General features: G+C 39.3%; 1 protein-coding gene across 14 annotated transcripts in view; it reads left to right on the top strand.

Moving 5' to 3' along the window:
- Window positions 1-23378, top strand: part of LOC116699997 (neurexin-2) — a 143562-nt gene that overhangs the window by 22968 nt on the left and 97216 nt on the right. For 8 of the 14 annotated variants that reach the window (XM_032532786.1, XM_032532781.1, XM_032532779.1 and 5 more), the window contains exons 2-6: window positions 2578-3723; window positions 4362-4382; window positions 10016-10045; window positions 10287-10298; window positions 15485-15786. In XM_032532786.1, the coding sequence (XP_032388677.1) occupies window positions 3021-3723; window positions 4362-4382; window positions 10016-10045; window positions 10287-10298; window positions 15485-15786 (1068 nt within the window). In that variant the 5' untranslated portion in view covers window positions 2578-3020. The remainder of the gene's footprint in view (window positions 1-2577; window positions 3724-4361; window positions 4383-10015; window positions 10046-10286; window positions 10299-15484; window positions 15787-23378) is intronic. The other 6 variants (XM_032532787.1, XM_032532785.1, XM_032532780.1 and 3 more) reach the window with 2 other exon arrangements.

Below are 23378 nucleotides of genomic sequence, written 5' to 3'. Positions count from 1 at the left end.
TCTCTCTCTCTCTCTCTCTCTCTCTCTCTCTCTCTCCTCTTATTTATTTTAGTTATTTACAAAAACAAGTTTAATATAATAAGAAAGCCCTAGAACGCCACATGCAATTCAGAAAACAATATTTTTTTCCAAGGCACTCACAGTTCTTAAATTTTTTTGGTAGAACTCATGGTAAAACTGTATCTTTGTCCAGTTTATTTTTCCAAGGCAAATAGAACGGGCAGCTACTTGCGGGGTTTGACCATCACGTCGGATTTATTGCTATCACCTAGCAACAGTCTCTAGGGGAAGAAAGCTGTGAAAGGTGTAATTTTTGGAGGAATCATGGCCTAATCTAATACCTTGATGCCATCAACGCAAAGTTCAGGAGAGCAATACTAATTATTTAGTTTAAAGTTCCCGTAACGTGACGTTTACAGTCAATGGTTCAGACTCAAACACACCTTTGCGTCACAGTGTCCACTCTCGCTGTAAAAATAGAGATGAGCAGCACGCCTTCTGTGGTCTGTGCAGCTTCAGGTGTGTCTCTGCTGTGGAGATGGTGCAGCAGATGTGTTGTGTTTGTGCTGCGTGTATTTCTGCTATAGTTTTGGTTTTCCACCTCTGAACTTCCGCTCATTCAGAGACCAGAGTCTTGAACAGGGCTCTGGGACTATCAGAAGGTCTGAGATCTACCATATCAGCAGAGCAATCACGTGTTGCACAGCAGACTACGGTGCAGGTGGATTATTTTCTGAAATATTGTGACTTTATTGTTGTAATAGCCTATTATAACTTTATTTTTCACAAAATATCACGACGACTCCAAATCTCAGAGAACACAGATGGGATGAGTTATATTTTAGTATATTGTGTTATATATATATATATATATATATATATATATATATATATATATATATACAAATATAGTATATATAATATTTTTTCTTGCTCAAACACATCTGAAATATGACCGTCCAGGGGTTTATTAACTCACAAAAGGAATTCATGTATCATTGAGGTGATTAATTGTCAAATGCATTTTTAAGGAGGTCACTCCCTCAACAAAAGATGCAAAAGAGGGAGGAAGAGTAAATGATGCCTTTTGGGCTACATGTGTGCTTAATTAAGTGTTTAATGCTTAAACTGTTCTGGGGGAGGGCCCCCAGACCCCCCACATCATAAGTCACCACACAAATCTGGAAACAAAACCTTGGCCTTTGGGTTGCCAGGCCAGTTATGATTAGGCCAAATGTTGGTGCCATCGAACTAACATCTACAAACTGCGGCTAAAATGAAAATACACTGGCTATTAACAAGCTGGGCAAGACAATTTGCATTGCATTTAGTGTATTTAAATGGGTTCTGGCTAAGCCCCCACCTCCTCAAGTCCTAGAAACGCCCCTGGTAAAACTAAACGTGTGAGTATGATCAGATGTGTGATGTATGTCTTGCAGTATATAGGCATCCTTGAGATACAGTGTTCCAATTTTGTGTAAATTGGTTGTGATATATTACAGCTGCTGATTTCGCTTTTGATCACTTAATTGGATCACTCAACGGTATAGCTCTTTTATGTGTTTTGAATAGGTTTTGGGCAGCAGTTAAGTTCTTTGGCACAGAGGCATAAACTATAAAAGGTTGTGGCTACACAGACAACTCTTGTAGAATAAATTCCGTATTTGCTTTGCTCTCTGTAAAGAAATTGTTGTTAACAAAGAAAAGTTACAATCATCCATTGAATACAAATATCGTCTCTTAGAATATGTGTACTTTTGCTCGACATAATTCCACCAGTTGTAGTTTTTAGCCTTTCTGAACGGTTATAATGAGCCAGGGCAGGTCCCCTTTTTAGCTAAAGACTGATCAACTTTATCTGTGTGCGTAGGCCTGGGAGCTGCACCCTCTTTTGTTATCACCAAGTATTGAATTTTCTATTTGTTTGTTTGTTTTGAACACAGACTTCTTCCTTTTCATCACTCCCAGCCTCTGGCCTGTACGTGTTGTTCAGCTGTAATGTCTTAGCTTTATCCCAGGAAGCCCAGGGGGTTAAGGGGCTCAATATCACTGAAGTTAGTGAGGCCATGGGTTGTACCAAAACATCTGTGGGGGGTGCTTAGGAAACAAACGGTTTTCCACCAGCTTTTGGAATGCAGCACAGTTCTTAGCAAACCAGTGAGCCCCTTTGTTTCCCTTTCTGGATGCTAAGACATGAAGTGGGGCGCCAGGATTGAGATGCTACTTGGCCCAAGCATTGTGCTGAGGAAGCACTGTCTGCTGATGGAATCTCTAGGCTGCAGCCATGATCGTAATGACAAGCAGCAGTCAACAAGTTGTTGGAAATGATTTATAAAAATGTGAACCACTGGTTCTGAATCGTTTATTCTTCATAACAATTAAACCTCTCTATCAAGCTAATTTACATTTTTCCCTCTCTGCCATTTTAATGATTGGTTAGATTTGTAATTAATTTTCCATGTAATTCATAATGACTGTAGATTATTTATTTATCTATCTATTTCACTACAACACAATACAATCAAGTGTTAGTAATCCTTCCTGCTATTAATTACACATTCTTCTTTTATGTCTTAGGATGTTGGGAGGCTGAGAAAAATGGAGGCTGTACCTAAGCTGCATGCCTAGCTAACCCATGGATAACTGACAGGAACAGCGTTGGATGGACGTCAAGAGACTGGATGGCGAAGACAAGGAAGCGCACAGTATTGTGGATCACTTGTGTTGTTTGTTCCCTTTCTCAGCTGATTCAAAGTAGATGCAAAGCGTTCTGCAATGTGCCATCTTTGTTCACTCTGTCACGTGTCGCCCTTGGAGAGATGGCAAAAAGAATCAGGATAGACAGTCAAGGCTAAAAAAACTCTTTTACTGTGTGCGGGAGTCTTATTTCTGCTAAATTTAAGGGGATAGACACACTATAGTGGAGAGACTGGACAACATTTCATCCTCACAAATATCTATTGTTAAATCATATTAATTAGAGACTACAGGGGAGCCAGTAGTTGTAAATAGTAGCCATCATGAGCAGGTGTAAAAGCAATGGTTCCTGGTTACTGTTGTTAGCTGGATTGGTGCTAACAGCAATAGCTTTGGAATATGAGGGCGTTCCTGGTCAGTGGACACGCTATGGCCAGTGGGATGCCAAAGCAACAGGTGAGCTTAGCTTTATTCTGAAAACCAACATCAGCAAAGCCCTGGTGCTCTATCTGGATGATGGAGGGAACTGCGACTTCCTGGAGCTTCTGATCGCAGATGGGACGCTCCACATGCGCTTCACCATCCATTGTGCAGAACCGGCCTCCCTGCAAACCGAGACGCGAATCAATGACCTGCGCTGGCACAGAATCCTTCTCTCTCGTAATTACAGAGAAACTAGGCTGGTGGTGGACAACGAGGAGAAAGCAGCTGAGGTGAAGTCTAAGAGAAAAGAGATGGTAGTGGCCAGTGATCTCTACGTAGGGGGCATCTCACCTGATGTGCGTCTCTCTGCCCTGACGTCCAGCACCGTTAAATACGAGCCGCCGTTCAAAGGCCTTATAGCCAACTTGAAACTGGGGGAGGCATTACCATTACTGTTGGATGGCCAGGCTGTTCATAGTGATTTGGAGTACATATGTGACACACACTCTCCGTGCGGCAACAAAGGCCTGTGCTCCGTCAGCCAAGGAGAGGTCCTCTGTGACTGTATAAATACCAGCTACAGGGGAAGGTACTGCCATGAAGGTGAGAGAATTATCCTTCCTACAATTAACTGTGTGGTCCTTCATGATCTGTTTGTCAAAGGGCATTTTAATGATTAGCATTAGCTTACAAATGGTTAAAATTCCTATAAATATCCCATTTAAGTATAGGATCTAAACCCTCATTACTGAAGCATCTAAAAAATAATCAATAAAGCCCACTTTAAAGTGACCCAGGTCAAAGTATACCACAGAAGTACTTAAACATGTCTTAAATGAGGAGGATTCCTTCATATGAGGCGTTCCATCATTTAACAAGTGAACTCACAACAATGGATTAGAGCAGCTATAGACCCTTATATTATATATCGTGTTTTCATTAGGTATGCCTTATTACAAAGTCATTTAAAGCGAGAAACATTCACTAACAAACTGTTGAACGACATCAAACTTGCACTGGACTGTGACTCTTTCTGTGGTTATATCTCACAGATAAACTGTGATTTACCACTATCATGGTCAGTAATTTTAATACTACAACTATACCACAGAACAACTGACCACACTTGCAGGCTCTGGCTAATACACGTTTCCGTCAACATGCATGTTTGGTGGCATGGAAAGAAGTAACAAGGTTAAGAAAAACATTAAACATGTCTGTGTTTCTTTATTCTCTTGCAGCTGTCCAGAAAGAAGTAGAAGGTAAGACAATGCATTATATAATGAGCATAACGAAGAGCCTAATTTGTTTTTCGTGATGCTCTTATTTGCAAAGGCTAATACCACAGCATCAGTGTGTGTGAGAGTGTGTTCGGTTATTATAAGGTTGTTATTGTCGGTTTGGACTGCAGTTCTGACATCCAACAAATTAAGCTGAAAGGAGATATACTATCACTGGTCACAAGGTCACTGTGGAAAAAGTGCTTAAAGTGCTTAATGTGCTGAATGCTCATTGTATATAAAATCTGTGTGCTCAAGGTGACCGGAGAGGTCTGCAGAGTATGTAGGTGTTGTACACCAATATGGGGAGAATTCTTATAATGCATTATAGAAAAGAATATGACTATACAGAAATGCTTTGTTTTATTATTTATAACTTCTGCATTTTTCCTCTCTCTTTCCTCATCTAAAATACTGTTTAATGTTAAGGTTTACACAGTCATCATGCCATCATATGGCATTATGATCTAAGGTCAAATATGATGGCATCCTTTGGCAACATGGCTGATTACTCAGGCTTAGACATTCATTATATTGTAATTTTTTTTGCACAACAATGTTTTTTCATAGGTGCATTTAAAATTATTTTTTTAAGCGGAGTAAATCTCATTTGGCAGGAAAAAAAACATTTCTCTCTCATCGGCAGTATTTTAACTGACCACCAATGTACGGGATTGGTTTCTAATGAGGTGCACATATTGAATGTGAAATGAGGATTGAAAGTGAAGAGGGAGATTGGTTTAGTCTGCATCAGAGCAAAACATCCATCTCCCCAGTAAGGACTGCTGGTTCTGGTGAAAGGGCAGCCAACAGGCTCAGGAGACCAGTGCAATGTGCACTGAACCACTCCACATTATAAATCACTGTTACCGACTCAAAAGGCACCGACCCATGCACACCTGCTCTCCGAAATCCTGCTTGGGACACTTCAATTTTGCATGCAGCAGCAAAATAGACAGAAAATTGCAAAATGTTATCATCTTCATGAATAGTAGCTGTGCAGAGTACATGCAGAAGGGTTTTACAAAAACACACACAAACATTGGTGTGCATAATGTTAGATGTATATAAATATTCTGTATTTAAAACAGCACATAAGTAAGACTTACTGACTGTGGTATATGGTCGTATGCTTCAGTAACAGTTAATAGGTTTCATCTCGACACTACTTCCAAAACAAGCATTAATCATTCTTAATAAGAGCAAAGATGGCATGGCTCTGCTCACAGCAAAAAGGCAGGCATTATTAAATGGCATGCTGCAAAGAGAGCACATCAGAATGTTTATTGGATTAAAGCTTGACATAGAGACAATCCCCAATGCAGAATGCATGAAAACAACAATGACAACAGCAAAATCACTCTCACCAGATGCCTTTTTTTCTATCCTTCATACAACTCCATGTGCTGTTTGGCAGCAAGTCTTTGATGTCCTTGCAGTGACGGAAATAGACAATTCCATGCGTTCGCTCCTATCCCTAGAGATGGGAAAGATGGTAACCCATATGCTATATTTGGTTTTGGCTGTGGGTTTTAAGTGGTGTGGGAATTAACGTTATTTGTCTGAGGAACTGCTTTAAGGCAGTAAACCTTGGGAACTGCAGGTGAGTGTTCTGAGACCCACAGAATGCAGCACGTGGGCTCCCGTTGATCTGTTCGGACAAAGGCCATGGCGGGGAACGCTCTAATGCCAAAAGAGTGCAGCATCCTCTGATGTTTTGTGTGCAAAAAAAGGAGGTCTGTGAAAGAGAGATAAGGACAGCCACCTAAGATACAGAAAGGAGAGAAATCTCTCTAACATATAGAAAAACCATACACAACTCTCTCTCTCTCTCTCACTCACACACACACACGTCAACTGAAGCACATTGTTTTGCTTTTTACTGTGTAAGTACACAGTGATGACACACTAAGAACTACAGGGATGATAAAGCAAGTATAGAAATCTAAAGAAAGCACACAGCTGGTCCTGGTGGGCTCGCATCTTTCAGCAGCAGTGACCTTGGACTAATCCCTCATTACTAGAGGCTCCATAATACTGTACTTTTCATGGGAAAACAAATTTGGCAAATCCTAATCCTCATGCTGTGACTCTTCTCAGATGCTCGCTAATTAATGTCACAATAATGGCAGAGGTTCTTCAACATCTGCATTTGTTTTTTTGTTTTTTTACTATATTTGTTTAATTAAAGTTACTTAGACAGCAGTGTTTGTCTTGTTAGAAGAATTTCAAAAAAGTCGAGGAATTACGAAAAATTAAATAAGGATGTACTGTTCTTCTGCTATTTTGTAGCCCTTTACAGCCTAAAATTAGTAGTATTCATGCTAGTTTCTTTCAGGGACAATACTACAGTATTAAAAAAAAGTCTTGATAATTGTAAAGGGTACAAACAAAAAAAACTTGCATAAGGATAAAAATCTGTGACAAAATAGGGCAGAAAAAGGAGGCTAGGAGATTTAAAGCTCAACACAATATACTGAGGAAAAGCATGCACGTTATATAATAAAAGAAATGTGGGTATGGCAAAAAGCACTCTTAAGAATATCATCATAACACTCATGTATCTGTCATGTTTCCCCTTGCTTTTACTGGGCCAACCCACACCGAATCACATGAGACAGAAAACTTCAAACCTCGTATCATTCAGATTTCAAACCAGCGCTAACATCATTCACCGAGGCTCGACCAGTGGTGCAACAGGCTTGAAGGGTTGAAAACAGTTGATTCAGTATGGATTTACTCAAGGTCAGCAGATGTAGCTGAGTAATGGCATATGTCGCATTACTACTAAACAATTTCTGTTCTCAATCCCTTATGGAGTATCATGATAAAAAAATCAATAACATCACACCCACAATGTGATTCAGCCAATTCACAGATTCCAAACTGCCTGGCTAGAACAGTGGATTGTTTTTATTTATTACAAAACATACTTGTTTTATGATGAGGCCAAGTTTAAAAGATCCTAAAAGCAACATGCCAACATTTTAGTAAAATGAGCTTCCTTTACCAATGATTATAACTCTTTGTTTGCCCTGAAACTCTTCTTATACTGTTAAGGTTGCCTCTTATCTTTAAAAAACAAAACTGGTAGATTATTGTTAGGAAACGCTTTTTTTTATCCAGGCTTTCCCCTCTAATGGGGCTCTACAGGTCTAGCCCGTTATCTCTGCATTTCCACACACTCAGATTTGGGTGTAAGGCTTAGCCAAGAAAGAAGAGCATATTGCTGGGTGGCTGCCCCAATATACTAGGGCAGCAGCAGCACCACTCTTCATCCACTTTTCTTCAACTCCTTGAATGACAACTAGATATTCAAAGATATTGTTGGCTGAAGCACTTGTCAAGTGCTGCCTGCTCTGGCCTGTTGTGGTCACCGCATTAGTCTCCATTAGTCATGGATGCGGGTCAGTTTTTCCTCACCCCGTACTCAACAAAAATCAGAATCATCATAGCTGTGAATCCTTCGGGTCAAAACTCCTTTCTCCAGCTCCAAAAATATCACCAGGGTTGGACTGGGCATTCCCCGATGCAATGGCCTCTAGCTTTGTTACTGCTTCTTCTTATTAGTTGGACAATGGTAAACCTACCCCTCCACAACATGGAGGGAGATATTAACAGAAATGTATCCTGCTGTCTCAGCTGGTGGCAGCTTACAACCTGGCGCTGCTGGGTGTATCTTTGTCACTGTTAATGACAAACAAACTCCCCTTGTAGTCCCTTGCTGCCACTGCAATGTCTTAGTTCTGCTGAGTGATGTGCATTCTCTTTTATAGCAAAAGCATGGACAGAAGATACAGACACCAGTAGAAGATGAGCTAAGGTCCAGTCAGATCTTAGTACGTTGGGTGAGAATGAGATGAGTGGAGGGGGGATGTAACACTGTTTATGCCGTGTTTAAACATACGTTGGCTTGTCATGTAGAATACAGAGCCACAGTGAGGTGCATACGGCAGCTCTTTGTCTGCAGCGTAGACAGTGTGGTTGAATCCTGTCTAAGAAGCTCAGTCACTGGCTTTGCAATGACACAATGTATCAAAAGCCTTTGTGTTGGCAGGCAAGGACCCTCCCAGGGGTAATCATGTCCATCCCACACCAAGAGCTGCAGTACGAACAGCCTTGTTCAGTGGAACGTGTGGAGGAGATTTGTGCCGACCTGCCTCTTCGTAAGATTTTACCTCATGACTGAACTAGGACTTGAACTGTGAGTGTGTGACTTGCTGCATGAGTCTTAGAGTGCTGATGCACTGATGAGAGCTGTTTGTGTTGGCTGGCCCAGTGGGGCTCACATACTCAGCGGAAGTGTTGCATTGTGTCATCCCCATCTCCTTTTTGGCAAGAGGAGTAGGTATGCATTATACATGTAATTTCTGTATGGTATATGTAGATATTTGTCTGTGCACAGGACATATACTGTAAGAGTGAGAGACTTAGGCTGGCGGTGGACACAAAACTGAATCAAATTTAGCTTTGATTGCCGCAGAGTGAGCAGGCCGACCAGCTGGACTTTTATACACAGACACCTGCAACTGCTCAGCAATATCATTTGATTGATAGGCTGCAGTGTATTTGCAGTTTGCTTCCATAGATGTATGGTAGTTTTACTATAGCTTTTCTTTTTGTTCCCAATATGAGGATTCAAATACTGTACTGATCCGTAGTCCAAGAATGCTCCGTGTTACTATTTAGTTTGGAGTAAATGGTCTGTCTTACTGTGTAAGCGTGTTACTCCATGAAGTCCTACATGTGTTGGCCATTGCAGTTAGCCCCTGTGTTCAGCACAGCAACCACAGCACCACCTTTTACTTGACAGAATATGGAGGTGGGAGGTGGGACGTGGCTTTTTTTGTCTTGGCTAGCTGATTTATGATAGCGTAGTCAGTGAGGCTTTAACGCAGTGCAGCATCAAGTCGAAGCTCCATTCTGATTTTTCTTTCTTTCTTTCTTTCTTTTCAGAAGTAAAAGGTTAGTTGTAGCATATCCTTAGCAACTGACCTGTGACATAATGGCTGTTATGTAATCGTATCAGTGTTCCTCCAAATAAACCTATTGAACTCTATTAGATGGTAAATCCTCTGTGAAATAGAGTGATGGTCACTAAAGATTTAGTGGATAAGGACTGGTATGACTTCTGCCCTTTTATAAAGCCCTACCATATTGAATGTTAAATAGGCTCAAATGGATCTGCTGACCATTTACATGCAAATTACAGTAAGTCGAGACAAGTGACAAAGCCTATAGAGCCCTGGTTACATTATTATAAAAAGTAGGATTTATGTACAGCATATCTGATACACCTCGAGCGCTGTCTGCATCAAGTAAACATACAGTATGTGTTCCATTTAGAAAAAAGCATCTATGTGAGCAACTACCTATAATGGTTGCACCAATCAAGATGTTTTTTTCTCTCCTTGCCTTCCCTCTACTCCCTTGAGATGTCTGTCTGTTTTTAGTTTGATTTCCCCTTTATATTTTAGTTTGAACTTTGACATCCGTACCTACCCCAGGATGTCTGTCACAAACTGCAGTCCAACATTGTGACAATGCTTTTGTTCTCCCGAACCTCTTTATGAACTTCCTGTTTTCGTATCCTTTTTTCTGTTCTTTCCCTCAAGGTCTGGCGCACCTGATGTTAAACCGCCAAGGTATGGGGTCTATTAGTTTGTTTTTCCTTCCCAGCCACCTGATCACAACATTTCCCTTCCCCTGAAATCATTTTAGTTAACTGTGCTGCACTAATATTTCCTCTCCTCTTTTTCCATATACTTGCCTATTCGTTTTTTGCTTCCTGTCATGTTATACTCACTACTCACTCAATCTTTGTCCGTCAAACCCTTGTCCTGACCACTGACTGAGCTACTGGAACATCACCTTTGACCTCTGCAGTTTTTCGCCAAGGTAATGCATCTATGCTCAAAACATCTCTTCGGTTTGGTTTTATGATGTTTTCAAAGAAAATAAAGCAGTGTCGAAAGTAAAGAATAGAAGTGTTTCATGACAAAGATGTCCCTCAGGTGCGCACAGAAAGCAGACTTTTTACTTTTCTTGTTAATATACAGAATTATTATTATACATGTATGCAGAATTTGGATTTTCAAAATTGTTTCTACATTGCAGTAGTGTTAATATGTTGCATATTGAGCATAGATTCAACAGTATTTAAACGAGGGAGGAGATATGTTTATGTACGATAGGATTTTTTTAACCAATAAACAATTAAAAGTCAGGAAGAGAAACTACTGTTATGTCCTGTTCTTTAAAAAAAGAAAAAAAAAATGTACTGGATAACATCCTAATTATAGACTAGCCATGGTTCTGCGATGTAAAACCTTGGTAGAAAAATTTTCATTCAACACAAAAATGTTGCTGTGTGGGGTAACACACGTACATGAGCAACATAAAGACATATTTTATATTACAGAAAAGAAAATATTCTTAAAATTAATTCAAGAGAACACACCAACACTGTTGACTGTTTATCAAGTTGCAAATATTATTAGTATATCAGTATGCAAAGATTACTTTAAAGCAAATGTGTACTCCAGTGGTTAGTGTCAAATTGTGGAATTTTCTACGGAAGGATTTAAAGGGTTGTGTAAATATTTTTCAGTTCATTTAAATGCATAAATTAAGAATACTTAAACGTCATGAAGTTTTTAGGAAATATCTCTCCTTAGTTGATTGTAAATTATTGTGTATGGCTCTTGATTGTTCATTTTCTTTCATGGTACTGTAACTATTGGTTGTTTTAATGGTATAGCACTGTGCGTGTGTGTGTGTGTTAGTTCGTCTGGAGTTGTGAATTTCCATGAGCAGCACAAATAAATAAAATGAAATAGTAGGTAAAACACTTGGACATTAGAAATCGGCTGTATTTATGGTTTGTTTTTTCTGCCACATATTCCAAAGTTCAGACAAAAGTTACCATCCTGTCTACATGGCAATCAATGTTGCCTCTAAACGTAGAGACTTGGCTTTATGACCGACTCTGACAGTGTAATACACTGCTTAAGTTCTCATCAGCACATTTCCTCTTCCGCAAAATGTTACTTGGATTATTATCCAGAGATAAAATATATTTTTGGTTGAAATTTGACAAAATAAAACTTGTACATGGTTTTCTAGAAAATAGTCTAAAGCATATTATTTTGGTTATCTCTTCAGCTCCTGTAATAATGACTTTTTTCAGGTTAATAGAAACTATATTCTTTCATTAGGAGATTCTGTTTTTATTTTTGACCCAATCTATGCCTAAAAGTATATATTTAATTTTGATGTCTGATGATAAATACCATAAATAGAGTTGTGTGTTATCTTTGAAATACATTGTTCCCACTCCCATGGAACACAAATTGGTGAAGATAAAAAAGAGTGCGTGGCAGGACCCTGGGTGTTCTCATATACATCTTCTGGTGTTGAACTGATAACACTAATATTGAGGTCATTTACAGTAGATGAAAAGGCTTAAGCAAATGCTTCACAGTATGATTACACCAGTTTTTCACCCACTATAAATGGTGCAGCTTGAGGCGATACGGGACTGTGACATTATAGATTAAGGTCTGGATTCTTTGGTTCCACGCTTTGGGACAAACTTGTTCATGTACAGATGTAGTAATCAGTCTTTACAAGGCCAAAAGATAATGTTAAATTTAAGCTGCTACTTTAATTGATGGGTACGCTGACAGATTAATGCAGTTGGGTATGCTGGGTATTAGAATAATACTGCTGTATCAAATATTTAAAGGCTGACCACAATGTCATCTGTCATGAAATTAGGCCTAAATGTAATTGCTCCATTTAATATATCAATAATAAGAAGTTGGTAATTGATTGTTGAATAAAGATCAATAGAAATAACCCTCCAAGCAATGCTCGGGCATAGCACAGCAACAGTTAGTAACCCAGTAATGTGCATGTGATTTCATTGGTACATAAGGCATCAAAGTTTTATTCAGCCATTTCATGTTATGACAAATAAATGTTATTAACTTTGACAATATTCCAGCTTTAGCCTGAGGGGACACTCAAGGGAGTAGTCTGATTTAATCTGAATTGATTAGGCCACAAATAATTTCAAACCAAATATACTACACAGTTGTCCCCCCATAGTTTTATAAATAAATTAAAAGCATTTCGTAGACTTGAAGAACTCCAGAAATGGCTGCTTTTGCGTGAGCTTCTGTCCCAGAATGCTTTGGTAGCTTGTACACTGCACACAGATATACTGTAAATGGTGAAATTATTCCGGCACAGGTGAGCTCACTGGCCACCTAGAGTCCTAATGCACATAACTGCCTTCAGACCAACAGTAAGCTGCTGCCCTGCTATCCACATACCCACACTGCCTGACTTACAGTATGTTTGGGTGCAACCAGCTGACAAGGGACTCCTCTGCCCCTGAGCAGGAGACAAAGTCAGCAACTGCCATCTGCGACCTGGGCTTTTGGACCACTTAAAAAAAAAACTAAAAAAAACGAGCAAGCCACATGTGGTGCGGCCACTGCAGCATGGTGTAATTGCAACAGAGACTGGGCTAACAGGTGGGGTAATAGGAATAAGTAGCAGATAATTTCTTTCCACCAGATTGCAAGACTTTCTTTTCTGCAATGTTTGATGTGCATCATGCAGTGACAGCAGCGAATGCATGGCTCCGGGCAGTACCTTTACAGATAATCTTTCCTGGACATGGGCATGGGTGCAACACCTCCTTTTTTTTAGCTCTGCACTTCATTGGATTGGCCATGGGCAGCACCCCAAGGACTCACCAGTATTAGTTTCCTGAATTTTGAGGGTTGGGGGCAAGTAGATAGGGGACCGAAAGAGAGGCAGGGGTAGCACAAAGCAAAAGGATGACAAAAGACGCAGGGAGAAATGTAGAGATTGTTAGAGCTGCTATTACATTCTGCTGAGCCTTCTTTTTCTGTCGATATGGGCAGGCATTTGCATGGAGAGATAGTTTGGCTCAATTGTCTTATCCAAGGTGAAAGGTTGATGGCTTTCCCAAGTCAGAAGCAACATATATACAGTGCTGAACTGCTCCAGCAGCATCTCAGAGCTGGTGAAGTGACTGCAGCCAGTGTCTCTTATGGCATTTCCTCTTAGTACGAGCCAAAGTTTATCTGGTGTCAGAGCAAACAGCCATTCTTGCCTTTTTCACAATCTGGTAAACATTGTTGCTGCAGACAATGGGCAACCTCTTAGGTAAGCACGAAAGCAGAGATATGGCGCTCTGCCTTTCTAACCACCCACACATTTCCACAGGTCTGCTCTTGTTATATGGACTGTATGAGAAAGTGTTTCTAAGATATTCGATTAGATTGTAGCTTGCCTGTGGGGTTAGTGACTGCACATGTACAGAAAGCACTTTGCTAAATTAGGCCACAATACTTCTGGTGTCTCATAATCTTATTTTCTTAACCACTATGAGTTGCCTTCAGTGTTCGCTGCACTGACTCTGCTACTGCACTTCCTGTAGGTTTATATTTTACCTACAACAACAGTCAAAGGTTGAACTTCACATTTAGGCTTAACATCAATAGTGAGTTGGTGTCTGCTCGGTATTTGACTTAAGTACACTACTCAAACAATAGGGACTAATGGGACCACTGATCCTGTTGGCTTAAATTGGAACCAGAGTTCAGAAGACGTTTTACTTTACAAACAAACCCAGGCTTCAGGGACAGCTTATCCTTCTAGCTTGAAACCGCTTCAAGGCTGTATCTTACAAACAAGCAAAGGGAGGGGTGTCTATACTGTCTTCAAACAGCCCCTTCATCGGTTCAAGAACTGTGTTATACAATAATTAACATTACCCCTGGGGTTCAATGCAATCAACTGTGAAGTTTACTGTGGATTTCAATATGATTCAGATTAAAAGTGGTTGTCAGAATGTGTTCAGTGTGTCCAAGGCCTTAGTGAAGTTTTACTATTCAGTATACCACAGGGCCGAGACCAATCAATACTATTTGATGCCAAAGCTGTGTGACTTTTTGCCATTGTGGTGTCTATTTCTGTTTTCAAGAGTTTGCTGCTGTCTCCACTCAGGTTGTTGCATGACTTTACAGTCTCAAGATTTATAACTCGCGCCGAAATTGTTTTGATTTCCCAAATTCATATTAATTGTTTAGTACACGTTTTCTTGAAAGTATGGTTTCTATGTGTAAACTATATCTATCTGTCTAACTGTTTATCCATGTATCTTCAATATATCTTTTGCTTTTATTCAAAATGTCAATTTTTCATCATTAAGCTTATGTTGGCAATAATGTTATGTTGGTAATTATCTTGTGTTAGGTGCAATTATTATTGCATCATTGTTGAATTAACTGTAATACCATGATTTATTTTGTATAATGTGTAAAGATGTTTGACACCACATGCATATTGATAGTGTCTTTAGTGCAGCTTGTGAAATGTTATACTTTTATTTGAACGGTCGGCAAATGTCAGATTTTTCTGTACATTTAAAATCCTTACTGGAAATTCTTAAAACTGCGGGTATTATTTAGAGGTTTAGCCAAAGCTTGACACATTTATATCATCGTTTTTAAATGTCACTGTTGAATAAAGGATTATTCCATATTCATTGCCAACAATTTTTATGAAAACACCAAAACCGACTCTATTCAAAATGGGGGCAAATTGTGCATTTGTTGGGGCCTAATTTTAGCTGCAGATTTGATGTGCTACTGAGTATTTACAGAACTAGAATAAAAGTGTATGTGGGCTTGACTCATAGTAACCTACATTGTAATACTGTAGCTTACTCATGTGTTTGTATGTGGTATGCGACCCAGAGAAATATGCAACACAGACAGTAGGATCAGTTTATTGTTGGGTTTTGGTCTTTTCATGGGATTTGTTGATATTAATAAAATCATTTCAAATGTTTAGTGATTTTGTAGTATATGTAAATAGCTCCACAAATACATACATGGTCTGAAATATTTGTTTTGCTTTGCTCACCGAAACCTTACCTATCTGGACATGTCACTAGAGTTGTCAATAAATTGCAGTAGGTAAATCAAACTTAAGCCTGATGACTCAAACAATTATCTAAGATGGTTTTCCTCCCCTCTTAGGGCAGGAGGAGTCAGTGGCCACCTTCAAAGGCAATGAGTTCTTCAGCTACAACCTGTCCCAGACTCCCATTCAGAGCAGTTTGGATGAGATCACGCTGTCCTTCCGTACCCTGCAGAGGAACGGCCTGCTGCTTCACACAGGGAGGTCAGCCGACTATGTCAACCTGTCCCTGAGGAACGGAGCTCTGTGGCTGGTCATCAACCTGGGTTCTGGTGCTTTTGAGGCCCTGGTGGAACCTGCCAAAGGGAAATTCAACGACAATGTCTGGCACGATGTTCGAGTGACACGCAACCTCCGCCAGGTGTGTATACATCCACTGCCTGTGACTTGCACCTTACTTGTGCAAGTCACAAGTCAGTACCTAATTATCTTTAACTTTTGGATCAGATAAAGGGTCAAAATACTGTAATACCAGTCCCATGCAAGAAGGGTTTAGGCACTAATAGTCCTCTATTAGTGTAAACACACACAATGACTGTTGGCTTCTTTTGAATGTGTACTATTTTTGCTCCACTCCTATCTCCCATCTTCCACATACCACTAGCATATTTGGTCATTGCTCTCTTTCTCATGAAATAGATTGTTTTGGTGGAAATCACTGAGTCATTTTATAATCAGGCAACTTCTGTTATGTTCAGTACCCACAACACTGCTGTAAAGGTCTTTCTACCTCGTTAAAAGAAAGAATCCACTCATACAGTAATATCCGTCACATTCCTGTATCCTGCAGCAGTGCTGAAATCTCTGCAGCCTGTTGTCTTTTTCTACCTTTACAAAACAATAATTATGATAAAGACTTTGACAAACTGCCTAACAATTGCAAATGCTACTTTGCATGAGGTCATGAAAAATAGAATAGAACTTTTATATAATTTATTAAGTCATTGCATGTGTCCAATATTGTACAGCTATACCTACTGTACTGGTCTGCAGCCAAGTACAGATTGGCCCTAAGGTTTCATATTCATTAACGTTGTCCAATGGACAATGAACAGTGCTGAATTCCCAAACTAATTTACAGACTGCCAGGATGTGTCTGCGTTACATTAAATGTTACCCTGCTGGCTCTCTACTTTCACTGCAGTCATTTTACAATTAGTTCCATCATACAGTACCTTAAAGATCTACTAATGAATGTTTTTTATGTGTAATGTGAAAGGGATTGTTTGGATAAACCCACATATGCCCCATTTCTGCAGGAGTGTTTGAGCTCGCAGATTGTGTTTTGTAATGCATTGAAACACAAATCCAAAGGCTCCAAAGGTTACTCTTTTTCTGGTGTGTAAACAAGTATTTGCTAACTGTTTTGATTTAACAATGTGTTTCTCTATAGAAGCCAAAAGAAATATTTGCAACTTTAAACCTACAATAACAGATTTTTTGGCATTTCTGTTAAGTTGAGTAGAGAACTTGTTAAAAGTTGTTTCTTTACACATCCAGCAGTTACAGAGCAACATAATCATTCATTTGGAGTTGTGTTTCTGGTCCAAGTCCAATATTCATTCTCTCATGGTTGTGTTTTTCTTCTGCTCCAACCCTTGAAAAAATAGCTGGTTCCAAAATAGGCAGGTTTCCATCCAAAATGTAGAACACATTTTAACTAAATCCATCCATCCATCTTCGTCCGCTTATTCGGTATTGGGTCGCGGGGGGAGCAGCTCCAGCAGGGAACCCCAAACTTCTTTTTCCCGAGCCACATTAACCAGCTCTGACTGGGGGATCCCGAGGCGTTCCCAGGCCAGGTTGGAGATATAATCCCTCCACCTAGTCCTGGGTCTTCCCCGAGGCCTCCTCCCAGCTGGACGTGCCTGGAACACCTCCCTAGGGAGGCGCCCAGGAGGCATCCTAACCAGACGCCTGAACCACCTCCACATTTTAACTAAATATTTCAGGAAAATCAGTGAAAGAAAATGTGAACGTTTGCATGTTTCTATGAACTACTGATTTGCTAATGTGAGGACTTGGAATATTGAGATTAAAAGTAGGTCGCTCCTTGTGTTCACCAGCAAGCCTCAGTGCTGAGGTAGTAATGTACAAACAACATTTTGGTCCCTACTATCACTTATAGAAAAAGTCACAAATTGGCACATACTGGGGAGTGGGTACAATATGTCAAGGAAAACAAATTGTATTCACTCAAGCAGAGCTTCTTTAGCTGAGGTGCTATGTATTCCTACCTTAAGCCGCATACACATGATCAGAGATTAAACAGCGAGGAAGGGTGCAGAGCATATTGTAGGCACAGAGTTAAAGCGCAGGTGTTGCTTCTGGCTTTGATTACACCTTAAAAAGGTCAGCACCAACAAGGTAATTTTTTAAAATATTTGTAACTTTGAGCGCAGCGTTTGGTGGTGATTCCGAGCTGTGCGTGACCAAGGATAGCGCTTCCTCCACATTGTCTCCAGCGCTTTCCCCATAGGAAGACAATGGCGGAGCGGTTTTTCCATGGATCATGTGCAAGTGGCTTTTGAAGTGTATTCAAAAATCTATAGGAGACACCAATGAGTCCAAGAAGATCCATGTGAGTCATTTGTAGCGCAATATTAAAACCTTAAGGAAATTGGTCTTCTGAAAGCAAAAGAAGTTCAAGAATTTTTGTGCCAAATAAAGTGACCACTTAGTAAATGTACCTAAACCATAATGAACCTAAATGGGATGAGCTTTGCCATGTGCATTGCATTTAAATGCTTGATTTCATTGCTAAAGTAGGACTAATTTTGTATCTAACTGTCTCATCATCACCAATATATTCTGAATCTGTCACACTAAGCTGCATATAAAGTTGCATCCTCCTCCACATCTCTTTCCTTACCCCGGCTTCCAGAAGAGCGGCAATCCAATGCTTACAACGTCACTTATGCTTTCAGAAATGCATTTGATCCCTGTGTAAATTGCTTTCTCTTCAGATAAGTTACCCCACTGACATGTAGATAGGGGAAACTGTAACTCCCAAGAGAGTGCTGGTGGAACCATTTTGTTAGATCCGGTGGTGCTTTTCAGGCTAGAATTACTCCTATTACTATCCCGCCCCCATTTGTCTTTTTATTCCTTCGCACCGACGGCAGTCTTGGCAAAAGGCATTATGTATTTGGGCTTCCCATACATCTGTGAGGGCATTTCTTTAAATTTTAAACAAAAGTCCACTTGGACTCAAGGATGAACTGATTAGAAGTTTAAAGTCAAATGTCCAGGACACTGTGACCTTTTGGCAGTAACTCAAAAAAGCATACAGCAATCATGACAAAATTTTACACAAATGTCAAATAGGATATAATGATAAAATTATGACATTTTATATCCAAAAGGTCAAAGGTCAACTTCACTGTCACGTCCTAATATTCTGCAAAAAGACGTTTCTGGCCATTATTCAAAGCTGTAACTCAAGAACAGACAGGCAGACCATATTTCACTGAATTGGTGACAATAATCTTGAAACTGTGGTGTTGTATAGATCTTGTGTGCTGCCGGGTTGAAGATGTGGTTTTGCTGGTATTAACTGTCAGCGGATTCTTGTTGCACCATGTGACGTAGCTCTCTATCAGCCCTGCGTTCTCTGTAAAAAATAGTCTCTAAGTGAAGACTGCATGTTTCTTACTGGAAATTATTCACTGACATCTTACATATCAATATAGTGATAACTTCCATTTCTCTAAATACACTTAATATCTTTTTTATTGTATTCCTTCAAAGTCATTAGTGCATAAATTATACAAGTCGGGACAGATATGGATGTAAATTGCAACTTGACTGGTTGGTAGAGGCATACAACTGGGAGGTGGTAATTCTAGTCTTTTACTATTGTGGGCAAAATAATTGGTGCTCATTCTATTGGCTTTTCTGACCCATAGTAATCATACATTCACCTATTAGTGGGCCTTTATTGTACAAACTCCCACACAATACACTAGCATGCACACATTTTATCCTAAATATAGCACTCAATTCTCACTGTAACTCTTGAGCTCCACTAACATAAATAAATAAATAAATAAATAAATAAATAAATAAATATATATATATATACATATATATATATATATATATATACATATATATATATATATACATATATATATATATATATATATATATATATATATATATATATATATATATATATATATACATATATATATATCTGGCACTCCTCAGATCTGAAGTTGGTCCTCGGGCGCTGTAAATGGCTGCCTACTGCTCCCATGAGGGACGGGTTAAATGCAGAAAATAAATTTTGTAACACGTATGTGTATTTGACAATAAAGTACCTTAAAGGGATATTTCCCCATTGGAAAGATGAATATATCTTTAAATTGGGTCATTACTGTAGTATAAATGTTAAATATTATACAAAATTGTTGCTTTCTAGGCCAAGATGAAATACACCACATCCCAGAATGTGCTTGCTTCACTGCTCAAAGAGTCCACTCCCAAGCCACACCTACCGTTTACTGACATAGACGGACAGTGGGGCATTCAACTCAACTCAAGTGTGTTTTATTGTCATTTCAACCACATACACAAAACAATGTTTCACCGTGGCTCAAGTGGTGTTACACATTTAACGAAACTGGCTACATTTAGTGCACACACATTATAGGCTCTGTAAAGTTCAGTTAACGCAATGGTAGCATTAGCGCTTGGCGTGACGTAAACACCGTGTATAAACACAGCCGTGAATTTGCGTGGAATGTAGAATGGTCGGCATTTAACAGTCACAAACTCCACCAGCTGGTCCAGCTGGACAGCAGAGTCCAATACACTGTTGTTCAGCCTTGTTTCAACCAAAAAACTTAGTAGGCAAATCTTATGTAGTGTGTTGAGTATTCCCTCTGTAATAAAGTTTCCTGCATATTCTCGGATCTGTACCTATGTATCCCGGTGGTACACATGTGCAGTAGTTTGAATGCACATCATTGTTGTTAAAATTTACTGCTGAAAAGAGCCAAGAGATAGCTGTAGCTTAGCTCCAAGATGGCTGATACTCAACTCACTTCAGCTTGCTTCGGGTCCAAACCCCTTATAGATGGGTTAAAAACATGCGGAACTAGCTGGCTTGTAATTCACCGCCTTTGGGCAAAAATGCCTCAGATGACGCAAGATGACAATTTTTTTCAGACACGCTATACCAAGATCTCTCGTCTCAGGGGGACATTAGGCAGGGAAGTCATTTGAAAATACTACCAGGTTTCTACTGATACAAAGCTTAATGCTAATCTGTGAAGTATCCCTTTAATAATAATTATTAGAAACTGGTTATGCTTTTGTAGATGTTGTGGAGTGAAATAGAAAGCTGCATCAATCCGTTTCCACTATGGATGGTAAGATTCACAGATTTGCATTTGTGCGCCTACATAAAAGTGCCCCGATATAAAGAAATGTACGCTAGATACAATTGGGGATGCATCATTTCTAACATCTTTGCATTAGTAAAATCCAAGGTATTTATATAGAATTATTAATAGAAGTCCTATGCATTTGTTTTGAAATGTGACCAATAATTTGTTATTTAGATTGATTCCCCCTCTCTATGACGTTAGCGAGCGTGCTGTCATGTTGTATGCATGCCAACTGCTGTGTTACAACAGTGTTCTGCCTAGTCCTGCCCTACTGTGCTGTAAATGGCTAGTACTAATCTACTTTATTGACATTCTGTTTCAACATTTCTCAACATGGCTGAGCCATTTTTACTGTCATGACTGGACTGTTTTGATTATAACATTGAGACCAGTGTTTGTTTACAGTACCCTGTGACTGCCAACAATAGTTAAAAAATAACATATGTAAGCAGTTATGAAAGACCTGTTGGAAAAAGGTTATTTCAATTTTTTTATTGTTCATGAGATAATGCTGCTTTCTGCTCACTAAAGAGTTAGCCTACCTTCTGAAATAGCTTTAAGCACATCCATCTGCTGGCAGACAGTTATGGCTCAATGCACTGTATGCTTCAGTGGCATTGTTAATCCTGAGCATTTTAAACTGTTAATTGTGTTATATATAAGTGTTATAAAAGTGTAGTGTACTGTAAACTGGAGACTGATAGAAAACACTACAAAGGAATTGTTACAGGTGATTTTTAAAATTTAAATGAGATTCTTGCTCACTCAGTTGCAGCTCAGATTAACACATGTAAAGTAAAAATGGGACTTTAACTAGGGTTAGGGTTATTTGCGGGTATTATTCTTCTTCTATTCCTCTTCCTAAGAAATCTATGTTCCCATGCACAAAAACTCACCAAACTTTCCTCCCACATTATTGGCTTTATTGACACTAAACTTTGGAAACTTTATCTCCAGACTGTACTACACAAAAATAGTATTCAGATTTTTGACATATAAAAGAATTGAGCCTACACTGCAGTAAAACATTTTACTGCGTGCAGTAATGAAAAAAATACTCAATTTCTTCCATACCAAATTTTTAATGTTTATGGAAAAAATTACATTGAGAGGTCACTGTAGATTTAGTGTGCAAAATTTCTGAATTCTAAATATTTTTTTAGAAAATGGTGTCCACGCCATTGCAGTCAATGCAAAATGGAGCATCTTTAAACTTCAGTTTTTCAGTTATTGGTCTTTGTGAAAATACACTCCAGACATATCCTATGTTGTCTTAACCAATTCTCTGAATTTTCTAGTGAGAAATGAATTTTTGATCGTAGTTTAAAATCCTGCATTTTCATGCATTCTTGCCCATTGTCTACTCAATGCCCTGAAGCTAGTGGAGTCATTACCCAGATAATAGCTCTCTGAGATCAGCACTTGCCTTTAGACCCAGAGGTTGGGAGTGCAACCCCAAGAGTTTTAAGGTGATTATCTTAGATCTAATCAACCTTTGTGCTTTGGACACCTTTCCTGCATATTATAGATTTTTATCAGCATGTCTGAAACAATCAGCTCATTCGATTGTGTCCTAGCTTAACATGCCACTGTGTACTCTGACAATATGCTTTGGGGATTGGACACACAGGTTTGTTAAAGGAGCTGTATCTCAACAAGGTTGATACTGGTTTTCATTGTGAGAGGTTAGGAGTTCAAATCCCTTATGTACCACTTTCCAACCCTCACTTAAAAATTAGGCCTGTTCCTTGGGCATGCTCAATGCATGAGCAGGAATGTCTGTGGCACTTCAGCCGGCAGAATCTTTGTTTATTTGCTGTTTTTCTCCTCTTTTACATCTACCGCCTTTTTCTTTTCAAAATGCTTGGCCCTAACCATTGCTGCAAAGCAGCTATGATTTAATTTATGATTTGGTTAGGAAATAAAATCAATCTCATATTGAACTGCATAGCATTATTCTTTTGCATTGTCAAATCACATGGTATGGTGTTGAATCGCATTGTGTTGAATCAAATCGGGTCGGATCACACTGCCTCGTAATAGGGATTGAGTTGTATGGTATCTGTAGTTGCTTTAGATGTATTGTGGAAGAGAAAAATATTTTAAGTCCAATTATGTGGCTGTTACAGATAAGTTATATTCACTGTGCAGTGGAGATAGAAGTTCAAAAGAAGCTATAGGATTCTCTTTGCCCAGAGTGAGTTTTCTGGCCAGAATTGCATATTGAGGTACAGAAAACATGAGGTAAGGTGTGGGCTGGTCAAGTCTCTCAGAAGACACTCAACTCACAAGTCTGTATAAATGGATTAACATAGGCTCAATACAGTGTTTTCACAAAACAACAGGAAAGACAATATACGGATAAAACTAGGTAGGTAATACATTTTCTTTTACAGTATATTTAATGTATTAGGTAGTTGGTAATGCATCAACATGCATATCGCATCGCCCTCAGACCGGAGATGCACATCCCTACTTTCCAGGCATGAAAGCACTTTGGTTTTCTTGATGTGCAGTTTCATCAACCCACGTCAAGCCCTGCCATTGTCCGCTGTTC

The sequence above is a fragment of the Etheostoma spectabile genome, chromosome 13 (genome assembly GCF_008692095.1).
Source record: "Etheostoma spectabile isolate EspeVRDwgs_2016 chromosome 13, UIUC_Espe_1.0, whole genome shotgun sequence".
Lineage (NCBI taxonomy): Eukaryota > Metazoa > Chordata > Actinopteri > Perciformes > Percidae > Etheostoma > Etheostoma spectabile.
This window is presented reverse-complemented; position numbering and strand designations above follow the sequence as displayed.